At 36.0% G+C, this 21743-nt stretch overlaps 1 protein-coding gene across 1 annotated transcript in view; it reads right to left on the bottom strand.

The window, feature by feature from the left end:
• Nucleotides 1-472: 472 nt before the first annotated feature.
• VPS50 (VPS50 subunit of EARP/GARPII complex) overlaps nt 473-21743 on the bottom strand; it is a 76318-nt gene continuing 55047 nt past the window's right edge. Inside the window, exons 23-28 of the mRNA XM_009085956.4 lie at nt 9760-9908; nt 8594-8690; nt 8288-8446; nt 5788-5909; nt 2713-2902; nt 473-1238 (exon numbers count right to left, since the gene is read on the bottom strand). Coding sequence (XP_009084204.2) covers nt 1119-1238; nt 2713-2902; nt 5788-5909; nt 8288-8446; nt 8594-8690; nt 9760-9908 — 837 coding nt within the window. The 3' untranslated portion in view covers nt 473-1118. The remainder of the gene's footprint in view (nt 1239-2712; nt 2903-5787; nt 5910-8287; nt 8447-8593; nt 8691-9759; nt 9909-21743) is intronic.

Raw genomic sequence — 21743 nt, 5'->3', positions numbered from 1 at the left:
GCTGATATTCACTAATTCCTGGTTCCCTCATGTCTGAATTAATGTACAATGGCAAGTATGAATCCCAAACTGAGAATTTAGCATGCTGTACACACCACTGGATTGCAGCCTCTGTAATTTATTTTACCTATTAGCTCAAAGTTTCCTTTAAAATGGTCTGAGTGCACTCCAGAAAGTTGATTGTGTAATAAAAAATAAGTTCCTGAAACTTTACATACTGAAAACCAAAGGTAAACCTGAGAATTTCAGTGAAGTCAGTGATGCTCTGACAAATTGATTTCTAGGGCACGCATGCAGTCAAGCCATTTTACTTTGCTCAAGATCACTCAGGATGCCTACAGCAAGGCAGGAAACAGAAAGATTATCTTAACATCAATCCAAAACTTCAGTCAGAAAAACATTACTCTGATTCCCTGGCATTACTGCTGACATTTTGCATTGTTGAATTGGAAAAAAAAGTCTCACAAGCAAATCATATTAGCATAAAATGTTTATTATCTTCTATTAATCTGAAGTCAATCTTTTTGATATGACTAAATTAATTCTGAAATAAACAGATATTTTAAATACATATGAAGATGATGGGCTTTAATATGAGAGTACTTAGTTGGTCTGCACTCTTAATCCACATGCAGGATACATAGATTAAATTATTATACATATCCTTTCACTTTACACTGGACTATAATACAGCACAATTTCTGGAGATGAAAGCAGGGAGGAAAGAAATCATATTTTCAAGTAGCCCTTTTATTTAAAAAGAGCATCAATGATATATTAAGCCATTGTGTTTCTCTCTGATTTTGATTTTACTTACAGTATACACTTTTGTAAAACATATAGCTCATCAATGATACACAGTGGCCCTTTACTAAGGGCAAGTAACCAAAAAAAAAAAAAAGAAAAGAAAAAAAAGAAAAAAGAAATATGACAGAAAGGAATTCTACAGATTAGAAAAGTCATATTTTAGAACATTGTCACTTCAGAGTGCCTCCAATGCTGCTAAGAAAGGTCATGCACAACATTTCTAATATTGTCATTAGTCCATGAGAGAAATGTCTGCGTGCTTCACATGAACAGAAAAAGGTACAAGTCAGAGAGAAAGCAGCTTTCTCCAGTTATCTCTTAGGCCTGTCTGTGTCATCAATGGTAGCTAACAGCTTCTGTCTTGCCTTTTTGTTGATGTAGGTGCCCAGACAAATATTCACGAGATTGGTCAGCTGCTTAGTGGAATATTCCTGGCAAACAAAAACAGATTATGTTAAGGCAGAATAAAACAGCAGACAAAGACAGAAAATTTTAAAATACACAGACATACTCAGTGTGGATTTCACAACTGATAGAAGCATCAGTATACAGGGGAGATTTAAAGCTGCAGTTCAGTCATGTCTAGATAGTTTTCATAGTTGAGGCAGAGAACAAAACTGTATTTTGCTACACGGTGGCTTATAATGGAAAATGCTTATGACTTTAAAAGTACTGGAAAGAGTTCACATAAAGTAACTCTGTGAACATGTAGATAAATCAATTTTTAATGTATTTTCCATTCTTTGGGAGGCTTGGTGGGAAAACATATGCAAATTATTAAGCTTTCAACACAAGACTTTTTTTTTCACAAACTGCGATAAATGTTGGTGATCTTTTTTATTTTGACTTCCCATTTCCAATAAGCTTCTAAATGCTTCTGTCTGAAGTCTCCAAACAATTTTAATTTCAGTGTATGATAAAGGAGGAAAAAATGTCAAAAATGTGAAGAAAACAATTCTTAACACCTGTGGAAACACCATATTTGCCAGCCTTTATATCTTAACACTATCCAGAACATAGCTTCCACCACTGTGTTTTGAAAAAGAGTTTTTCCCTGTAGGTCATCAACCCCGTAGCTCACAATCTCTCTTGGGGCTCCAGGCAATACAAGGAAAATTCAATCAAAGACATATTTCTTTCCTCCATTTCTAGTGGGATTTAATCCCAAAATACAGATTTCAAGTGCTTCACTTTAAAAGACTTTTTGCTTCAAAGATGGGTATCTCCAATAGCACGTGACTATGACTTACACAGATCTGCTATAATTGTTAGTTCATGCTAGAGTGAAAGCATCTGAATGTTTTCAAAACACAAATATAGACTTAGCAAGAAATTCTGATTAAGCATTATCAAATGAGGAAGGAAAAAGCAATGATTCTTCTCCACTGAGCCTTACAACTTGGTTTAAGCAAGCTACTCCTAAAGGCAATACAAAAAGCTAATGGTGTGATCCCAAAATGTAATTCTTGATGACCAAGTTGTGCACTTTGGCATATACTGAAGAGCTCACAAAGGTTTACAATTTCCCTTTTCTCTAATTATCTACACATTTTGATATAATAAACAGATGTGACTGGCTTAGTCATCCTCCCCAGTCATCAGATGTTGAAGCAGGTCTAACATATATTAACTTCATATGATAAAAATGAACATGTACATGCACACATACACTTATATTTATACTGCTTCCATAATAAGATATATTATAATATTATATATTATTATAATATTTATTAGAATGAATCTTCCTGTAAGTTTTATTATAATAAATGAAAATATACACATATATGTCTATATTCATTTTTAATACATAGAAGGATTGACTATTTATAATTGTTACCATGTTTTTATCTTTGGGGTGAATTTCCTCAATAGAGAGGAAAAGAATGCAAATTTAACTCTTACCCTATGTTCTTTTATCCAGGACTCCATGTCATTTTCTGTCAGGTAGTATGCTTTAATGTAGGTCTCCACAAATTCTTTATCTGGAATAGGCCTAATGTCTGTTAACTTTTCTAGTTTCATTAAGAACTGCTGAAAATCCAGTTGCATCAAGGCACGTCCTTCATTGCTGCACTTCTTTACATTGGCATAACTAAAAAGAGAAACAGTGCAAAGCAGAACTTAGAAGGAAACAAAAATTAATTTTGCTTCTCAAAGTTAACTTAGTGTTTTGAACCTTGAGGAGGGGAAAAATTATGATTTTAAGTCAAAAGCAGACAAGAACTTCTCTTAGGAGCAGATAAGAACTTCTCTTAGGATGTCTGCTGCAGAGCTTTATTTGCATTAGTACAACACATTTTAGCCCAGTTATCAAACAGAACCCCACTGTACCCAGTGACACTTAGAAAAATCACACCCTCCTCTACCAAAAGCCACAAAAAAATCCTACATTGAACAACTCACTATAAGTAAGTTAGAGGAAATTAAACCAATGCTAATTAGCACACTGGACAGCGGTTTCAAGCGACCACGACCACTGGAGTCTGAAAGGTACCGCAGCAGCTTTAGGAATGGTCACCAGGAGCTTGCTGAACCAAGTGGGAGCAGCAAAGACACAAAGCTACTTGTTCAAAAACAGCCACAGCAACCAGAGGATGAAGGGTGGCAGCACTGGCTCATCTCTGTGAGAAATAGAGGATTTAATGAGAACAGCAAATAAGGTTGACAGCAAACTAGTGACAAGTCAGAGGAGAGAGTAGATGAGTTTAAGGGCAGGGAAATACTAGAAAGGATCACAGTGGAGTGATAGGCAACATACAAGGAAAACAATCTTTGTAGTTCTTCAGATGGATGTGGAGCTGCATTTGTCAAGATCAAAGGAAATGACACTGCAATGCCCTTAAGGACACCAATTTCAACTGTGTACAGGGTCAGGGGCACAGTGACTTAAACCAGCTCATGCACCTGCTGCTCCCATAAGTGACAGCCCTGCCTCACTCTTCCCCTCTACCAAATCTAAAATAAGCTCAGTTTTTCACTGGTTCACAAAGTTGATCCTAATTATTATACACTCCCTGGACGATTAGGTTTGATGCCAAAGAGGCAGCAGAAACATGCAGCTGGAAGCTGGATGCACAGCAAGGTCAGGTTAAGAATATGAATACATTTCACACTTAGAGTTGGTACACAGAAAGAATCTGCAGAATGCAAAAGTAACAGAGGCAAAAAGAGAGAGGGCCAAGGCAAAAGTTCTCTGGAGCTTCACAGAAGACTAGCAGATGATTTTCAGTAGGCTTAAGAAGCCAGCTGGGAAACAGGAGAGAACACAGAACTAGGAGACAGGGAAGGATTAAATTTAAAGAAGAGCCTGATGAAAGTAATTTCAGTTAACTGGATGAGAAACATGTCTGGCTGGTCAGTTAACTGGATGAGAAAATGTATGGCTTTTAACTCCATACATTCATTGAATGCAGAGATAAAACAAGTTACAAATTCAGAGAGTCAGCTATTCAGAACAGCTTCCTTCCCTTTTCACAGTGGGAAAAGAACCTACAAGATAAGTAAAAATAACAGAACTGGCCAAGAATAAGAAATTACAAGCAAATATTTGGGAGAAGATGATAATGAGTACTTTCTGCACTCTCAGAAACGGTACAGGACAAATTGTATCAGGAAAGTATTCCTAGTCCAACCTGCTTAGGCAAAAGTAAAGGTCAAAGTTTCATAGAAAGTCACAAATATGAACCTAAACTGCAGTATGGAGCAAGACATATGAGTGATGATCTTCACAGATAAGTATTAAATGGTTCATGAACACTGAAGCCACAAAAGATGAATGAGATGTGATGTAATAAAAGGAAACAAGTTGAAACACGAAAGCTGAGGTGGAGGAGGTTGATAGTGACTGACAGTGTTACTGACTTGAAAGCTAAGGGGAACTGAGAGGAGAAGAGATAGGCCTTTGTTTCACTTTCTTTTATTTGAAAGTAGAAAATAAAATTTAAAAAAGAAGAGCTAGTTGTATAGGCCATATGTTATATGAAGGAATTGAGAAGTCAGAGACAGGTCACGCATAGATTTAGTTACCCTGAACATGAAATTGATCTCACTAGAGACTGCAAAAGGATGATGGCATGAAAAAAATGGGCAGGAGATTAAAAAATGATGGCTTTATGGAAGCAGTGGAACTGATGATTCTCAATAGGTAACTAAGACTTGGAGAAGAAGGGTGTTTTGTTCAAGTCCTAATTTAGAGCAGACAGCAGGAGAGTGGGATGGAAAGGAGTAAAATAGGTAGTAGGGAGTGAATAGGCTAAAGATAACCAGGAAAGAAGTAAGGAAACATGTAGAGGGAGTGGAAGACAGCACATATTCTATGATGCAGAAGTAGTTCTGGTAAGAGCCCAATCATATGTAGCCCAATCATATGGGACAAAACCATAAAAATAAATTCAGGGGATGAAAAGTCTACAATACTCAGGCTACAAAATTGAATCCAAAAAGACTGGGACACTGATTACAAGAGCGAGGGATGAGCAAGGTTCCTGACTAAGGTGCTCATGCAAGCCAACTAAGACATCTCCCTGTTCTTGATGAATTTGGAAAAATCATGTTCCACAGCTACTTTAAGAAAACTGATAGTGCTGATAACTCCATCTTCCTTCCTGGCAAAGATAAATGGCATCACCATGGAAGTACTGACTATTATATTGTAACTTCCTTCTTTGCTCTGCTAGGAAATGATAATTTTCGTATAGAAGTTTCTTTGAAAGAATACTGTATTTTCAAATGTTTCAGTAAAACATTCAATGTCATTCTTCAGCATTATCTAGGATCAAGACTACCCTCTTTAGGCTTAATGCTGCACCAGATTGTGAAACAACTGCTAAGGAGTATGTTAAGCACTGATAGTTTTAGGGTCCTCAAAAGCACATGAACTCACAAGGACACTATAAAATAAGAACTTTTAACTCTATAAAATAAACATTAACATTATATACATACTTACCCCAAAGTAAGACTTTCATAAATACTTACCCTTCCACAAGAGTTCTATTGGCCAAGCGTATGCAGTGCTCCCAAAGGATGTTGGAGACTGGCAATGGAATACGGACTCTCTTAGACACATCATTCAACCTCCTGTTAAATTCTTCAAATTCCTAATAAAACATGAAAGATGTTTATTCCTTAAGGTAAAAATGGATCATACTCTATACATCCAACAACAGCAACAACTAATTAGAGATGCACATGAAAGAGAATAGTGAAAAGTAAGAGCAAAGAAGAGAGGCTTAATAGGCACAAACTGCAGACAACTCAATGTGTAAAGTAGAAAACATTTCACTTTCTAGTATATCACTCACAACATTACCTCAGTGATATTTTTTAAAGGAACTGTTGCTCTGTTCCTCAAAGCTGCAGTTCTCTGTGAAATTGACACCTCTGAAAATGAGCCAAGGAGCTTATCCTTCAAATGCCATTTTCATTGCCTTACTCCCTAAATTCACATTTAAATTTTTAAATCAAAACATAGCCACTGAAGAAAATTCAGAGATGATCTCTTAATCCATCTAAATACCCACCCCACCGGCTTTCAAAGAGAAGCTCAGATACACGTTAACCCCTTTTCAGTCTTCAACCTTTCACATTAGGTAATTCCTCAATGTTTTAGAAGGAACTGAGAGAAGCCTCTGAAAGAGGCCAAATCTAACAGTTTAGGACCACACTGCAGCACTAGGTAACAGTACAGGTTAAAGGAAGGCACCTGTTTCCACACTGTCATCAATGGCCTGGAAGGATTTCAGCTGATACTTTTAGTGAGAAACTAGTCATAACTGAATGCATTTACTGCTACAATGGTTTTTGTGACTTGAAGTGAAACAGAAGCCCTCTGCCAATGATTAAAGCCTTTATCATATAAAAAAGTATCAAATTACTTCAGTATCAAGCAGAATAGTAATGAATGTATAACCAGCAAAAGTCATTTGCAGTGCAAATGACTATACTTGCCCAACAGAGATTTTATTTCCAAGGCTGTTAATCTAGGGTATTTTTCCTTTTCCTTTTTTCTTACAGACCCTCTCCAAAATTCAGTAAGTGAAGAAAGTCAGAAGAGAACTTCAGTAACCAACTGGCATTTAACACAAATTTTCTGAAAGATGAATTTGACAACAAGATGCAGGGTACCACCATGTCATGCTTTAACTGGCATACAACTCATTCCTCTGAAGATGAAGGCGCCTAACGCTCCATAACCTATTTCTTCAACAATCTTCTTTCCCCACTTTATCTGCTTCCAACATGGATGGATATGACTGCTATGACTGGATATAGAACTTTGTGTATGTGTGCAGACAACTGAAAGTAGTTGATTATTACTTCAGTCACTGTGGTCACATCTGATGTTCCTGGAGTCCCAGTGTACCCTGAAAAATCACTCATTGCTTAGCAGTTACTTAAAAGCTTTTGTAGCAACTAGTACTAGCTATAGAATAGAGAGACAAAAACTGGTTTTAAATGGTATTAGCTCTGATTGTCCTGAAGCAAGTTCATCAGCAGTTGCAAACTCACACAGGAAAAAAGCTTTTCCCCCAAGATCAATTATTTTAAGCACAAACTGGTAACGGCAGCATAAACAAGGATAATCACAAAGATTCCATCAAATCCAATGCAATGATACATCCTGTCAAATTCTTCCTTCTTTGCCTTGATTTTTTTTTTATAGCAGAGAAGAGCTACAAAGTATGAAGGTGTTATCCAAACTGTTATTCCACACAGATGTGTAGCTTTTTCTGTGATTCACACTTCACACATCTTTAAAATAAAATTTTCGGGTTCTCTGAAAAGAATTAGTAATTAATATAGTATAATTAATTAGCATAATTCTACCACTGCCAGAACTTCCCTCTGAAGACCTTTAGAAACATTAATTAGGCATATATAAAAGGATGAGAAAGGGATTGTCCCAAGAACTAGTTCTGCATGCCATAAGACATGGCAATTGTATAATGACATCTACTGAATGCAATTGACAAGTTGGGTGAATAACTTCTCTTTAGCTTCCTTTTCAAATGTTAACTTCTACATATAGCAACTTCATAGATACTGAATGATCATTATTGGTGCTGACTTGACCTACAGCTCCTATGATACATCTGAAAGACAATCAGCAAAATTATTCAGAACAGCAAATAATGTGTTTTGGGTTTTTTTTTTTAGTGCTATCTCTGGCCACTGAATTTCCCTCAGTGTTACTCTGTTTACTACACATTTCTCTACCATTCAAGACTTCAACGTGAAACTCATTAAACTTCTTTGGTCACTTTCACACAACATGTAGTCAAAATATCATCACTGAAAACAATGCTTTAGAAGCGAGATTAATGACACTTCTGGACAGATCTCATAGTAATTTTCCATTTGTAAGGATGATATATTGTCCTAGCCATGCCACTTTAACAGTTTTAGTGAAGTATTACAGCAATTTAGTATTTATATTATATAAACTCTAGCACACTATTTCCCACAAACTATTCACCTTTAAAAGAGCATCTACATATACATTGTGCTGTGACATGATTTCCTTCACATCCCATTTCACATTAGCCATGAGGAGAAGCATTTGTTCATAATCAATGGCTTTAGCAGCAACAATCCAATAAACTGGTTTACGTAATTCATTGGCAGTTGACACTGTCTGAAATAGAAAATAAATAAAATTCACTTGAGTAAATATCTGGCCAGTAGGAGTAATATATAACTATGATATAAAAGTATTTTCACCATACTGTACAAGTTTCAAATCTTCTGTATGAAAATCAACTGTGAATTACACCATTCTGACCTGAGAATAGAACTGCTGAAGAAAAGGCTTCTTGGCAGCTGGCATCACTGCATCAAGATGAGGCTGAAGAAATTCAAACTGCTCAGCCAGAAATACCCTTTGAAAGCAAAGAAAATTTACTATGATCTAAGTGCAACGTTTGTCATGTCTCTTTACAATTTTTACTCTACAGCTGACATATCTGGCAATAACAATATGCAAACTTGGAAAATTTAGTCCTGAGAAGAACCGTATCAGTTGCATGCCAGCATATCAACTAGCAGTCTCAATTCTGACAATTTTAAAATGTATTTGCAAACAAGAAAATATTTTAATAAAGAGACTAAGGCTTGAATCAAAAATTCATATTTCTATTTTTCTGAGGATACATAGCAAAAGTCTGAGCCAAGGTCTAGTAAAGTAAGTGACAAAGAGTCACACAATTTCCACTGCAGGACAGTCAACATCAATATTAATAAATCCATCTTAGAATTTCAAAATAACATTCCCAATTAATTTTATGCTTATGATTCTATAAAACAGAAATTTATCTCATATTCCTTCTCAGGGGTAGAATTTGTTAATAACTACATAAGGAAATATATTTCCAACTAAGCATAAATGAAAAAAAAATTAACTCCTAATCTTTAAGTGTCATCTCATGTGAAGAAAAAATCATTTCTAGCTGACTCTTAATATTATTCTTATCAAATAAAAATCACTTTGTTACATTTGCATTAATTCTTTAAAATGTCTCCTCCTGAGGTGTGACACAGGTACACTTCCACCCACTGCAAATAACATGGTGATTCAAACCAAACTGATACGAACTAAGCAGTTCTGAGTCAAGTATTTCATATAAGGTGAAAATGAACCATACAGATTAAATATTCCCACTAGCCTCTTTGAAATTAAACTTTTTCACGATAGATTTGGCCAGGTATTGTCACAAATTACTGGATCATCTGCAGTAAAATTTCATTTCTTGTGTTTGCAGGTTGCTAGACCAAAGAATTAGACTCCAGAACCTTCAATTAAGAAAACAACTTCATCACTCATACTTAAAAACACATTGAGAGGTAGGAATTTTTGACCCATCAAGAAGGCTTTGGAATGTAACCATAATTTCTTAAAAAATCAATAGCTTTCAGTGATCACAAATACAGTGTGTACAGTAAACAACCTACAAGGATTCCGTGGCCACCACTCTCTCTGCCAAGCCATACAGCGAATTGCCAGATGTCAAAACTACAAGATGACTGAGATGTGGGCTTGGAACCTTCTCTTTTCTCTCTTCAGCAGCTGTGAGAGTCCCTGAAGGATCAGCAGACACATCCTGAAACAAAGAATTAAACAAATTACACTCCACAAAACCAGCAAGGATGGCTCCAGCTGAACAGTTTCAGATGCCAGATAAGATGAAGGAATGTTTCAAATTCTAGGGTGTAATTTAAATCAAGCCTATTTTTATTTAAACAGCATAGTGAAATGGGTAAAAAATTTCAGATCATGTAAATCAGTAGCCAAGGAAAAAATAAGCTAAAAGAAAAAGGGCAGCAAACCTTCTCACTACATCTTAACCCCCAAAGAGGCTTTAGCCCCATTCCCTTTTGGGAGACTGACTTCTCATCCTTGGAGAAAGTATCTTCAATCTGACAGCAACCAAATAAAGAGAAATAAAATAAAGACAGCAACCAAATATCAAAGAAATGTTACTTCTGCATGGGCTTTACTGCTTATATGAGCAGTGGCCAATTTAGGTAAAAAACAACTGATTTTCTCAGTCACAGAATCACTAGGTTGGAAGAGACCTTTAAGATCATCAAGACCAACCCATGCCCTAACACCTCAATTAATCCATTCCATGAAAACTTCTATCCTGAAGACATCCTGATCATAGAAAGCAAGGAAATATTCACAAAAAAGGAGTAGAATCTGTAGTGAGAAACAGGTTATATACCAGTACCTTGTTCCAAAATTAATGGAAAAAAATTGAGAAAAAATTCTACCCCCACATTTAAGGAATCGAAGTACAGGGTATAGCCAGAAGAGGAATAATAGAAGGAAGAAATTCCCAGAGCAGGTGTACAAAGGGACACTCTCTGAAGCCTGGCTATTTCCCAGTCTTCAGAGGGTTTCAGGGCATGAAAACATAAAGGTAGTTCTGGTTGGCTTGAATCAATTATTCATACCATGCTTATACACAGGCCCCAAGAAGATGAGAAATGCTACAAAGGAAAGGCACAGCACCCACAACAGGTAAGAAGACAGGCAGGATATGGCACAGATTTTAGTAAGAGCCTTTCAAGACCCTGGGGACAGAAACCCTGGCCAGAGTCTACAGTCTATGGATGCTACAACATATCAGCCTGTTAGTATGGAATGAAAACAAAAACAGTAACAGTGGCAAAGTAGTGGAAAAAATAACTTTCACAAAAGTAAAATCAGTGGTCCAACATGGCTGCTGTAAACAGCATAGGAACAACCAACCAATATGACAATAATAATGCTTAAACATAACATTTATGTTTGGACTCAAAAAAACAAATTAGTGTAATTCTGAAATTGCAGTTAAACAAAGGAAAAAAATAAAGACAAAAACAACATAATGAAAAAAAGCAGCTTTCAGGTTTGTGAATTGTTTGTTTATTTCAACTAGAGATAGAAATAAAGCCAGAAGAAATTGCAGGGAAGTAACTATGGAAAGAGGAAGACAAAACTAACTCAAGCTAACCACAACAGTAGGCATGAATTTCTTCTGGGCTCCACAAGCAGAGAACAACTGTGAGAAGTGAGCTGAAATAGAGTACTTGCTATTCAAACAAGTTTTGTTCAGACACTTTTGCTTAAGGAGGAGAGCAGTGAGCACCTGAAACACTCGTGGAAATTAGTAGTGGCATCACTCATGCTATATGTCAGGATTGAGACAAAGAGGAATATTTCATTGCAGACCTTGAAACACCAAGAGAAGGAGTATTGCACATACAATCAGTTGAAAACTGGAAAATCAACAGGGCAGTTATTCTGACAGATAAAATACATGACATTGTGGCAGTGTCACAGCAATTAAAGGTAGGGCAGGTGAAAATTGATTATGTCAAAATTTGTAAGGACCTAGTGAGCATTTAAGTGATGCAGGATGAGCAGAAATCAAAACTTTGCTGCCATGGACAAAGCAGCACCAGAATGTGTTTGCTGCCTGGATGAATGCCAAACCAAAAGTGACATTAAGAATATAAGACAACTGAGAAGATAATAGCAGCCAAGCTGTTAAAAGTGGTTTGAGGTGTGGAGGAACAAAAATTCACAAGTTCCACTTTAACTCTCTCAGATTTTATTTGGCAGTTTCCTCCTGTGGTGCGACAGCCCAAGGCAACAGGAGGTGGATTTGCTATATCAGAAAGGCTCTTTCAGTTCTGCATCTCCAGAGACGTCAAACACAAATATAAAAATGGGCTAGAGCAGATGGAACAATGCACAGTCTGGGAAAGCAGAGCTCCACCTAACAACAGTGAGGAAGTACCTTCAGACTTCTTAAAAAAATATTGTAATTAGGTTACAGACATAAAAAGCCAATAAAGCAGGGAACCTTGATGGTTCCCCATAGAAATTCTGACACTAAAAACAAGGACTGCTGATTGAGAAATTCCATCAACACATCCTTTCTAGCACTAAAAGATCTCACATAAATAGACCAGTGAGCAGAAGATAAAACTTCTAAAAGAAGCTTACGGCAAATGTGATCAGATACAGTTGCACTGAGTATAGTAACAATTATAAAGGTTAGCTACAATGTTATATTATTTCAAGAATTGGTTTTCTTTTCTCTGATCTGTGTTCACACTGAGCCAGATAAATCTGGAATTAAAATGACTAGATGCTTCACAATACTATGAAGTTTGCATTCTGCTGAGTTTATCAGAATGGATAAGCAAGCCAAAGGGTCTGGATATTTGCTAAAGATCCTGTGACCTCTTTCAGAGAGTTCTAAGGTACTTCCTGAGCACATGCACATATTTACTGCAGATAGGTAATGACATCTAATCATCTAGCCACAACAATCAATTCTCTAAAAACATTAACTAAGCCAAAGACAATATTGATTAATTATTAAAAATCCCTCTTTATCTGTCCACTCTTTTACTTTTTTCACTTCATTCCATTCTCAAAAACCCAGATTAAAAAAAAAAAACCCAACCAAGAAAAAATTTAATAAAAAAAATCAATTTTGAAGTCTTTACACATGACAAAAGCAGCCAAACCCACAGCTCACCAAACAATGCTGTATCCTTAGGAGAGACAATGAGTGACAGAGCTGGGGGAAGAGTATCAGTAGTGTACATTTAAGTGAACATTTCTTTCTTTCAAAGACTAATTACAAATTATGTAAAAGCCAAATATTAGGAAGAATTCATTTCATATTTATCTCACTTCAAAGTTGCCTGCCACTTCAAACACATTTTAAACCTTTTTTTCTTCCTTTTTGCTTCTCATGAAGGTAAGTGACATCTTTTAAATACCAAAAATGTGTTGCAACTGAAGAACACAAAAGGTACATGAGAACTGGCTAGGTCCCTTCAACTAGGGAGTCAAACTCTGGTTCAAATATCATGGCCAAACAGCATGAGCATTTCATTCCCCTAATTTGCTCTAAAAAGCAGGCACTGCAAAAGCATGTTGAAAGCAAAAAGCAAACAGCCAGTGTGCCAATACTCCAAAGAAGCACAGGATCACTCTGAAAGAGTCTCAGTGATGCATGTGTTTTTTCCTCCTGCCTTCATTAATAGAAATGATCAAATGACTGAAAGAGGAAAATAAAGGGGCAAACACACAGGCTGGAACAGGAAAAAAGGCTACAGACTATTTAAAGAAATCAGATGTTTTTCAGTGTACTGGACTTGCTAAAGTTAACCCTTCCAGTAATGAAGAAAATCTGCAAGAAAATGTCTGTTGCCAGAGATTTCCTTTGTGTACCACAGCAAACAAGCAGGGTCCTGTAAAACTGCCAGCCTCAAGAGGAAGAAGAAGGGAGTAGAAGCCAGAAAATTAAATAGCAGCCAGTTGAACTTGAATTTCAAGAAATGTCAAGTTACACTGAGAACATATTGTAGCACCCAGCATTAACCATGCAGAGAGCAATACTAAAGCAGAATAAACTTGCTTAGCTCCTCCCTGCATCTCAGTAGCAGGTCCTGCTGATCCAGCAGAACTGGGATATGTCAAAGACATATCACAGCCCACACACCATCCGTGTAAGAAAACTGCACAAAATAGATCTGATAAAATCATTTCAAGGTATACACGGAACTGATGCAAACTACAAGATGCTCTTCTCCTTCCCTGCCAAAAAAGAAAAAACTCCAAGTGTTAAAAAAAAAATATTAAAAGCATCAGACTGATCTGAACAATAACCAAATGAACAATAACCAACCTGCAGGAGGCACAGCAGGATGGGTTAACCAGTACTGCCTGCAGACACCTTACAGCAGGTCTAACCTATTAAATTTTCTCTAGTCTCAGTTTAATTTCCTTATACTATCACAGGAAAAGAACTGTGTGTTCTAATGCTATACATGATAGGCATGCCCAACTAGCAATTATTTTTACAAGCTGCTTTGCTATAAAGACTTGAAAATACCAAGATGAAGTGTTAAAGCAGGCTTATGGCTGCTTCACCTATTCAAGGGTTGCTAATAACAGTAGTATGAACTACAGTGTATGCTTTGGGAAGTATCTTTGCAAGATACCTACAGCTGAATTAAAACTCATCTGGAACATGTTTTTACAACAAAAAGGTATGTACTAGCAAATAACAGGTATCAGATGAATGGGAGTGTGATATTGTTTCATTGGTGGGTACTTCACTTTATCATTTAATTGTTTATACCCAAGAAGAAAATTTTTAATGACAGGTAGAAAAATAAAATCTATCTGTGTAAGGAACAAGCCTCTCCTTCAATCTCTTTTAAAAATGTTATCTGTAACAAGAGAACATTTTTATTTCAAGTTTGGCTAAACCCAGCGGCAAGCCTTTGTTAAGCCTTCCATCTCAACAGGAAGAGGAGACTATAAACTAATTACCTAAATTGGAAGTATAAACTATATAAGATAATCATCTAAGTTAAAAATTTGATATTTAATTTGCAAGAGAGACATTTTTACAGGGCTGATCTCATGAGAACAAAAACACTTTTATTTCAGTTATCCAAAAGAACTTTTTACTGAAGCAACTGATTATCTGCCAAGTATGGTGAAATGTTGACAGATAATTACAATCATTCATCTCCAGTAACTTTAACCAAAACCAGTAATCTCTGCAACCTGTCCCCAGCACACGAATTCTGCAGATCACACTCATAACCAATAATCTTTTAAAACTGCTCTCCTTCTGGCCTAATACTTTCTGCATAAGATTTCAGTTTCAGAATTGTTTTGATTTAATATACATACACAATAGCAAAAATTTTAGGTTTAATTTTACAATAATTCAAAATGTTACTGAAGAAACCTCAATCTTCAGTAAGATTGAGTAAAAGGAGTAAGTGGTGGTCAAAAAGCATGGACAAAACTGTGCTATCTGAAAAGGTTCTGGCATTAGAACAGTCTACAGCAGCCACAACATACCAACACTTCTGCCAAGAACTTTTATGTGCTGATGGATGAGGAAAAGCAGACTAACCCCAAATGTTTACATAAAACAGGACAGCTCCATCATCTCTGTTTAAAAAACTGTAATTAATAGTTTCTGTAATATCATGAGCATCAATTATGAGAAAACAAACTGATCAAAGAAAGCATAACTTCTTATTGTATTCAAAAGCTGACAGAAAATAGTTCAACTAACTCCAAGTAGATGCTTAATACACAAGAATTTTTTATCACAAGAAATGTAGTAAAAGCAACCACTCAGGCTTTTTTTTCCCTCCCCTTTGAGCTTACACATCCCTAACTGTTCTTGAAGCTGAATGCTGACAATTACAGGTAGGGCCAATTGCAAAAGCACATTGCTTTCAAGGTAAAACTACTTCTTGAATATGTTGTAAACATGTAAAGGTTTTAAATGGTATTTTATAATACTCCTACTAGGTTTTAAGTTGCAAAATTCTATTTTCTAGCTGAGGGGCACAAAACTTACCAAGAAGGTAATCTTGCCTCAACTTGCAAGAAAGTAAATCAAACATAAACAATGTAATCATCACTCTACAGGCTTTAAAGAAACCAAATCTTTAAAAACAAACTACAAACCATCTTGAGAAACCAGGCTATTAATTTTCCATTATTTACAATCCTTTTCATGCAAATGGAATCTTTATAGCATTATTGAAGAGCCATTAAAGGGATCCCCTAACTTCCAAACATTTACAGTGCACACATTTCACATTGTCCTCAGGGTTGAATTGATCAGCATTGCCTCTGAGCAGGCATGAGGTTCTGGTTTCAAGAGTGGGGATCCTCCATGCTCTTTGTCACAAACCAAGTATGTCCCAAACCTCATTTGCGTCAGTCCCACTGGCTTCAGTAAAACAGTTCAACTAAGTTTGCAGTGAAACTTCTGGGATCTTTGACATTGATTTTTTTTGTTCAAAGGTGCAAGAATTTGGAAGGTTTATTTACTACTGGTTGTCTCAATGTAACAATGCCTCTATGAGGAACCCCTGTGTGCTGAGAGACAACTGAGAAAATTAGTCATGAACTATGCCCTAAAAAAATAAAAAGACTCCACAGAAAACCACATGCACAGGCAGCATTAGAACCTGAACCACTGCCTTGCAAAAAAAAAAAAAAAAAAAAAAAAAAAACTAAAAAAAAAAAAAAAAAAAAAAAAAAACACCCCAAAAAAAAAAAAAACAAACCCCAAAACCAAAAAACATATAAGCTGGTCTGGTCTGCTCATACACATTTTTACTGCTTTCTTGTACAAAGAAATTTTCTCTGGAAACAGCCTGTGACACTGTGGACACCTGCACTCCTCTGGAAACAGCCCATTTTTAGCGTCCAGCAAGAAGAGTCTGAAGTGACAAACACGAGATGTCCCAGAGACTGCTTAAAGACAGACCAAGCAATTACCAAAACCTAGAAAATACATCCAATTAAATAAGCTCAAAAGCTTCAGTAAATCATTCCAGTCTACTTGGAAATACAGTCAAATAAACAAAAAAAAAACTGTATGAAGACCTCTGAATAACATGAGGAAGTAAAACACCTGCTGAAGACCTGGCATCATTTCAAAGTGCTTGTCATGTCAGAACTCTGTATACACACAGTTCTCTTCCCTTGACAAGCAATTCATACAACACCTTAAAAACTGTCATTATGTACACTTAGAAATGTCTTTTAAAGAGGGGAAAGAGAAATCCCACAAACTGTGTTTTCTTGTTTTTTTCTTCAGGTTTTTTTTCCTTTTAAGCAGCAGGAAACCAAGCATGGATTAGAAATGCTGCACAAGATATCTTCAGCCAAATAAAACCTCAGCAAGGTTTTAGCTACCATCACAGCTACCATGTCACTGAGGACCTTAGCTGTGCCCTTTAGGAGCTGCATCCTGTGCTAGGCACAGCCCAGTCAGGTAAACAATTCCACAGCCAAGACTCTCCAGTTTGCCACTAGTATTTTGCCAAACCATATGTAACAGGGGACCCATCCACACTACAAAATGTAGGCCTGTGATGTGACATTTTAAGTAAAACCAAACTATTTGTTTCCAGCACTGTGACTAATGTAACTGAATTGTACCATTCTACAGGATAAAAGAGTCAAAGCCAAAATGGGATGGGAAGTCAAACAGGAAGAAAAAAAATATTCCTAACAATTTTTATCTTATTTTAACATCTGAAAAATCTACATTTTCCATCTCTGCACCATGAGTCTCAAACCTGACTCTGCCAAAAGACATATACTTTCAAGAGAAGGAGTCCAAAAGCCAAATTACAGACAGATTCTGAAATACATTGACCCATACTCATCTATATCAGTAATTCCTTCCATCTACTCTTCCATACATTGCATTGCAATGCTTAGATACTTTACTACAGTGATTTTCTACTGCTGTTAGACACAGTAACTTTAAGAAACTTCATTCCAAATTTCAGTTTTGCTTGAGCAAACCTGTTTGCAACTAATTATTTATGAGTATTCCATGGTTATTTGGTCCCCAAATCTCTTTTTGCAGCAATATCACTCAAAGCAGCTATTTAGATACACAGGGCATTCAGAAACAACATCTAGGCAACGGCAGTATCATGATTACATTACATTTTTGGAAGATAAGGAAACTGCTTAAAAACAGAAAGAGCAAGGAATCAAAAGTATTTTCCTCCCAAAACACTAATTATTCCCACCAAAGCACCCAAGAAACTGATTGGTGCCTTGTACTTAGGGGCTTAAAGCTCTCAGTGAACTATTATGGACATCATTACTGTGTAAAAACATTCCTGCTAGAAATTACAAACACAAGGACAATGTGTGTAGGTACCTCTACATACCAACTTGGAAACTGTCAGTGAGGAAATACAAGCAACTCAAACAGGGACTTGCTCTGATGTATTTAGCCTAATCTAAGCCAATCTGAGTGAGGCTGAAAGAACAGACTTCTTCAATCCTTTTTCAGTATTCTATTTCTGTGTTTTCTTTTTAATAGAATCTGCTTCTATAAATGAGTAGAGTGTTTGTAGAGTGCTACTTCTGGAGAATCCAGAAGTAATTATTTATGTATTAACTCTGAAGCTGCTGCATAGCAGAAATCTGTATGAAAGCTATTCTGTGCTAGATGTGCAAAGACCTGACTATGAAGTTCAGATACGTATATGAAGTTCAGTACAGTGTGGCCAAATAAATCTTTGAAAGCCATACTGTTCTCTTAACTCTCAGAAATGAAACTGAACCCTAAATTACTTTAAAACAAATACTCACAGTGCTTTTGTTTCTTATACTTTTGATTTAGCCTTTAAGGCAAAGACAAGGAGGTTACATACAGAAAACAGCTTACTCAATCACTGTAAGCTGTCAGCACACTTCCACATAACTTACTATAAGAAAGCAAATAAATGTTTGCTAACTGGTAGGCCTCTTTTCTTTAGTTTTAACTAAGTCTATTTATTTACCAAAAGAAAGTTCATATCATACTTAAACCAGTATCCATATTAGCAGTACAGTATTTTTAAAAAAGCCATAATTGGATTTCATTATTATTAAATTTGTAACAGTTTGAGATTGAAAGCCTATCTAAAGCACTAGTGTTTTAAGAACATGCTTGCTCAATTGTAATGAGTTAAGTCCTTTTATCATTGTCATAATGAAGACCTTCAACACTGTCATTTTGATTACATCATACAGAACATCCAAATTTTAAGAAAAGTTCAAATTAAAAATGTTTTGTATCCCAGTTATGACCAGCAGGAGCTCATTTACTACCAACTGAAGCAGTTTGGTCATTGTTTATTGTTTGGGGGTTTTTGTTTACTATAATGTAGGTTATCATTTATCAGTGCAGGAGATACATACTGACATTGAATAACTGTATCACAGCTGAGGTCACATTATTGCCTTGCAAAGAAGTTAGCAGGGCTAAATAGATGTTCGAATTTCAGCTATTTCCTGTTCACTGTGTAAAACATTAATCTAAACTACAGGACTTGCTTGCTACAGTTTATAAAGTACAGCTGGTTTTGCTATGAAGTATTAGACTCCAAAACACTGTGGATAAGTGATTCAGCTACAGTTGAATCCTGTTCAGAGGGGACAAGGACCCCCAGCAGAAGCAGGAGGCACCTGATGCATGAGAAGAGATGGAGGGAAGAGTTGAGGAAGTGCTTCAAATTGCTGCAGCCTTTTGCACACTGGCCACAAGCCAGAAATCTGATTGAGTAGTTCAGTGGTCCAAATAAAATCCAGGAAAGTACTTCTTTTCCAAGTATGGTTAGCATACTGTAAGCACAGTATGTATTAAAGGACAAAAACTTCTTGCACTGTAATAATGGGAAAATAGAGCAGCTCCATAAGGAGTTACAGGGAATGCCTCCAATCGACCTCCATACTCTTCATACTGAACATACTACAAAAATGCAAGAAAGAACACAGTGCTTTAACTTGCCAGAAGTGGAACTCCCATTCCACATCACTTTTTCCTTCACAAAGGAAACTTAAAATTCAGCTGAATAACAATAAAAGTAGTATTATCTTTTTTTAAAAGGTATCTGGTATAAACTAGATAGCATTAATTCAATCCCAAACAGAAACTACCAGAATACACACAAAGCTGGAGGGGGTGGCCACTCAATCCTCCAATTATTCCTCTAACTCCTGACAATAAATTTGAGTAAAGAGGCCTTCATTCACTCATATCTCAAAAAAAGGAATTGAGAAAGTCCAAGAGGAAACCTAGAAATTACCCAGTCTAACTTACTGAAGAGTCTTGATATAGACCACGCAGCTCTACCTTCACAGACACTGACAGATTTGTGAAATTATTCTGATCTCTATGCAAGTCTGGCCAAGTTTGGGTCACAGATTCAGAACTGTCAGATTCAGACTATCTTTAAGGAAATAAAATATTGATGCTGCCATCAGGAACCGAAATGTGACAGAAATTAAGCCCTTAATAAAGTTACCATGGGTAGAAGACAAGACAACAACTCTAAATTCCCAACAGGCCATGAGAATGAATGCCACAACACAAACATGAATACTTTCGGAAAGCAATTTACAGAAACTTAAAATAAGAGAGTTGAATCCCTTGAGCAGTTCAGAACCATCCATGCAGTCTCGAGAAATACCCTTTTTATGACAGAATGAAAATGAACCTTGACTTTCACAAACTCTTAAAAGTAAGCAAACAACAAACAAAAATACCCAGAACACTTTAACTTCCTCATAAATTAAAAAGTTAAAAATTACCATTTATTGTATAAGACTGGCTTAAGTTCATAAGATATTAATAAACCTCATGGAATGTCTTTAAGCTAACAGCAGTCAGCTAAGATCTCTTTCTCCTTTCAGATCTTACACTGAACATAGCTATTAATTTCAACTGGCAATAACATTATCTATTACAGTACTATTAATGACTGAGGAAGAAAACAAACAGCTGTTATTTTTCCATTTCACTCCTGGAAATTTTTTCAATTATTTTAACTGCTAAAAAAAATATGAAGTCTCTAAAGCACTGTCAGGAACCATCACCACAGAGAAATTTTAAAAATTAATTCCATAACTTGCCTTTTTTCCATAATCTTTAACTGATTCATTTGCAAGTACTTCCTCTAATTAATTTTTCTTTCTGCATACACTGCCTTTGAGAAGGCTATCAAGAAGCCTTTTTCTCCTTTACACAGGCCCAGGGTTATTAGTTATCTTATGCTCCCTCTACTGACTGTATAAGAAATGGTCTCCAAGCCTTTTAAGATGCTTCTCTGAGAGAGCAGTTTAGGATTTGATATAATGCTTCAAGGAATTAAAAAAGCATAAAGTACATTTCTTAGAGTGTCAAATCCTTGTGCAAGTCAGAGTAGAACATCTTTTTCCTCTTTCTAAGATAGAAACTTCAGAAAATACGACCTTTCTGTAGCATCCATGTTATTAACTACTATACAAGCCATTTATGATACCCTGAGGAAATTTCTTCAAAACGTTTCAAGGGTTTTATATTTAGATGGAATATGAAAACTTCAAACTTCCATTTCTGGTGTAGTTTTTAGCAGTATTTCTTTATAAACTCTGCTGTTCATCTGAATCTACAAAAACTACCTACAGTCTCTTTTACCATCCTCCTGTGCAGGACAGTAATTTTCTGCCAGTGTGACATGAGCACCATATTTACTTTTCACAATTTGAAAATAAATCACAAAATGACCAATGGGATATAATCCAAAAAATACATCAGGGAAAGTTCCCCAAAATTAAGGAAGGTCTTAGTATACAAACTCTATTATCCTGAAAGGTGAACAATCTTCAGGAGAGCTTACTGTTTTGCTATTCTTTTACTGAATAAAAATGAGTCATCTACTTCTCTTTATAAAATGTCTGTTAGTAAGGATAATACTGAATTGTCTCTCTTTATTACATGAATCATAACAGAAGATTTAAATATCAAATTTCACTGTTACAGCTAGCAAAATCTATTTAATTAGTTTTGCTGTACATTGGAAACAAGTGATTTCATACAATAATGACCTCT

This window comes from Serinus canaria, chromosome 2 (genome assembly GCF_022539315.1).
Source record: "Serinus canaria isolate serCan28SL12 chromosome 2, serCan2020, whole genome shotgun sequence".
In the NCBI taxonomy this organism is placed as follows: domain Eukaryota; kingdom Metazoa; phylum Chordata; class Aves; order Passeriformes; family Fringillidae; genus Serinus; species Serinus canaria.
The sequence above is the reverse complement of the archived record's forward strand: the minus strand, read 5'-3'. Positions and strand labels throughout refer to the sequence as shown.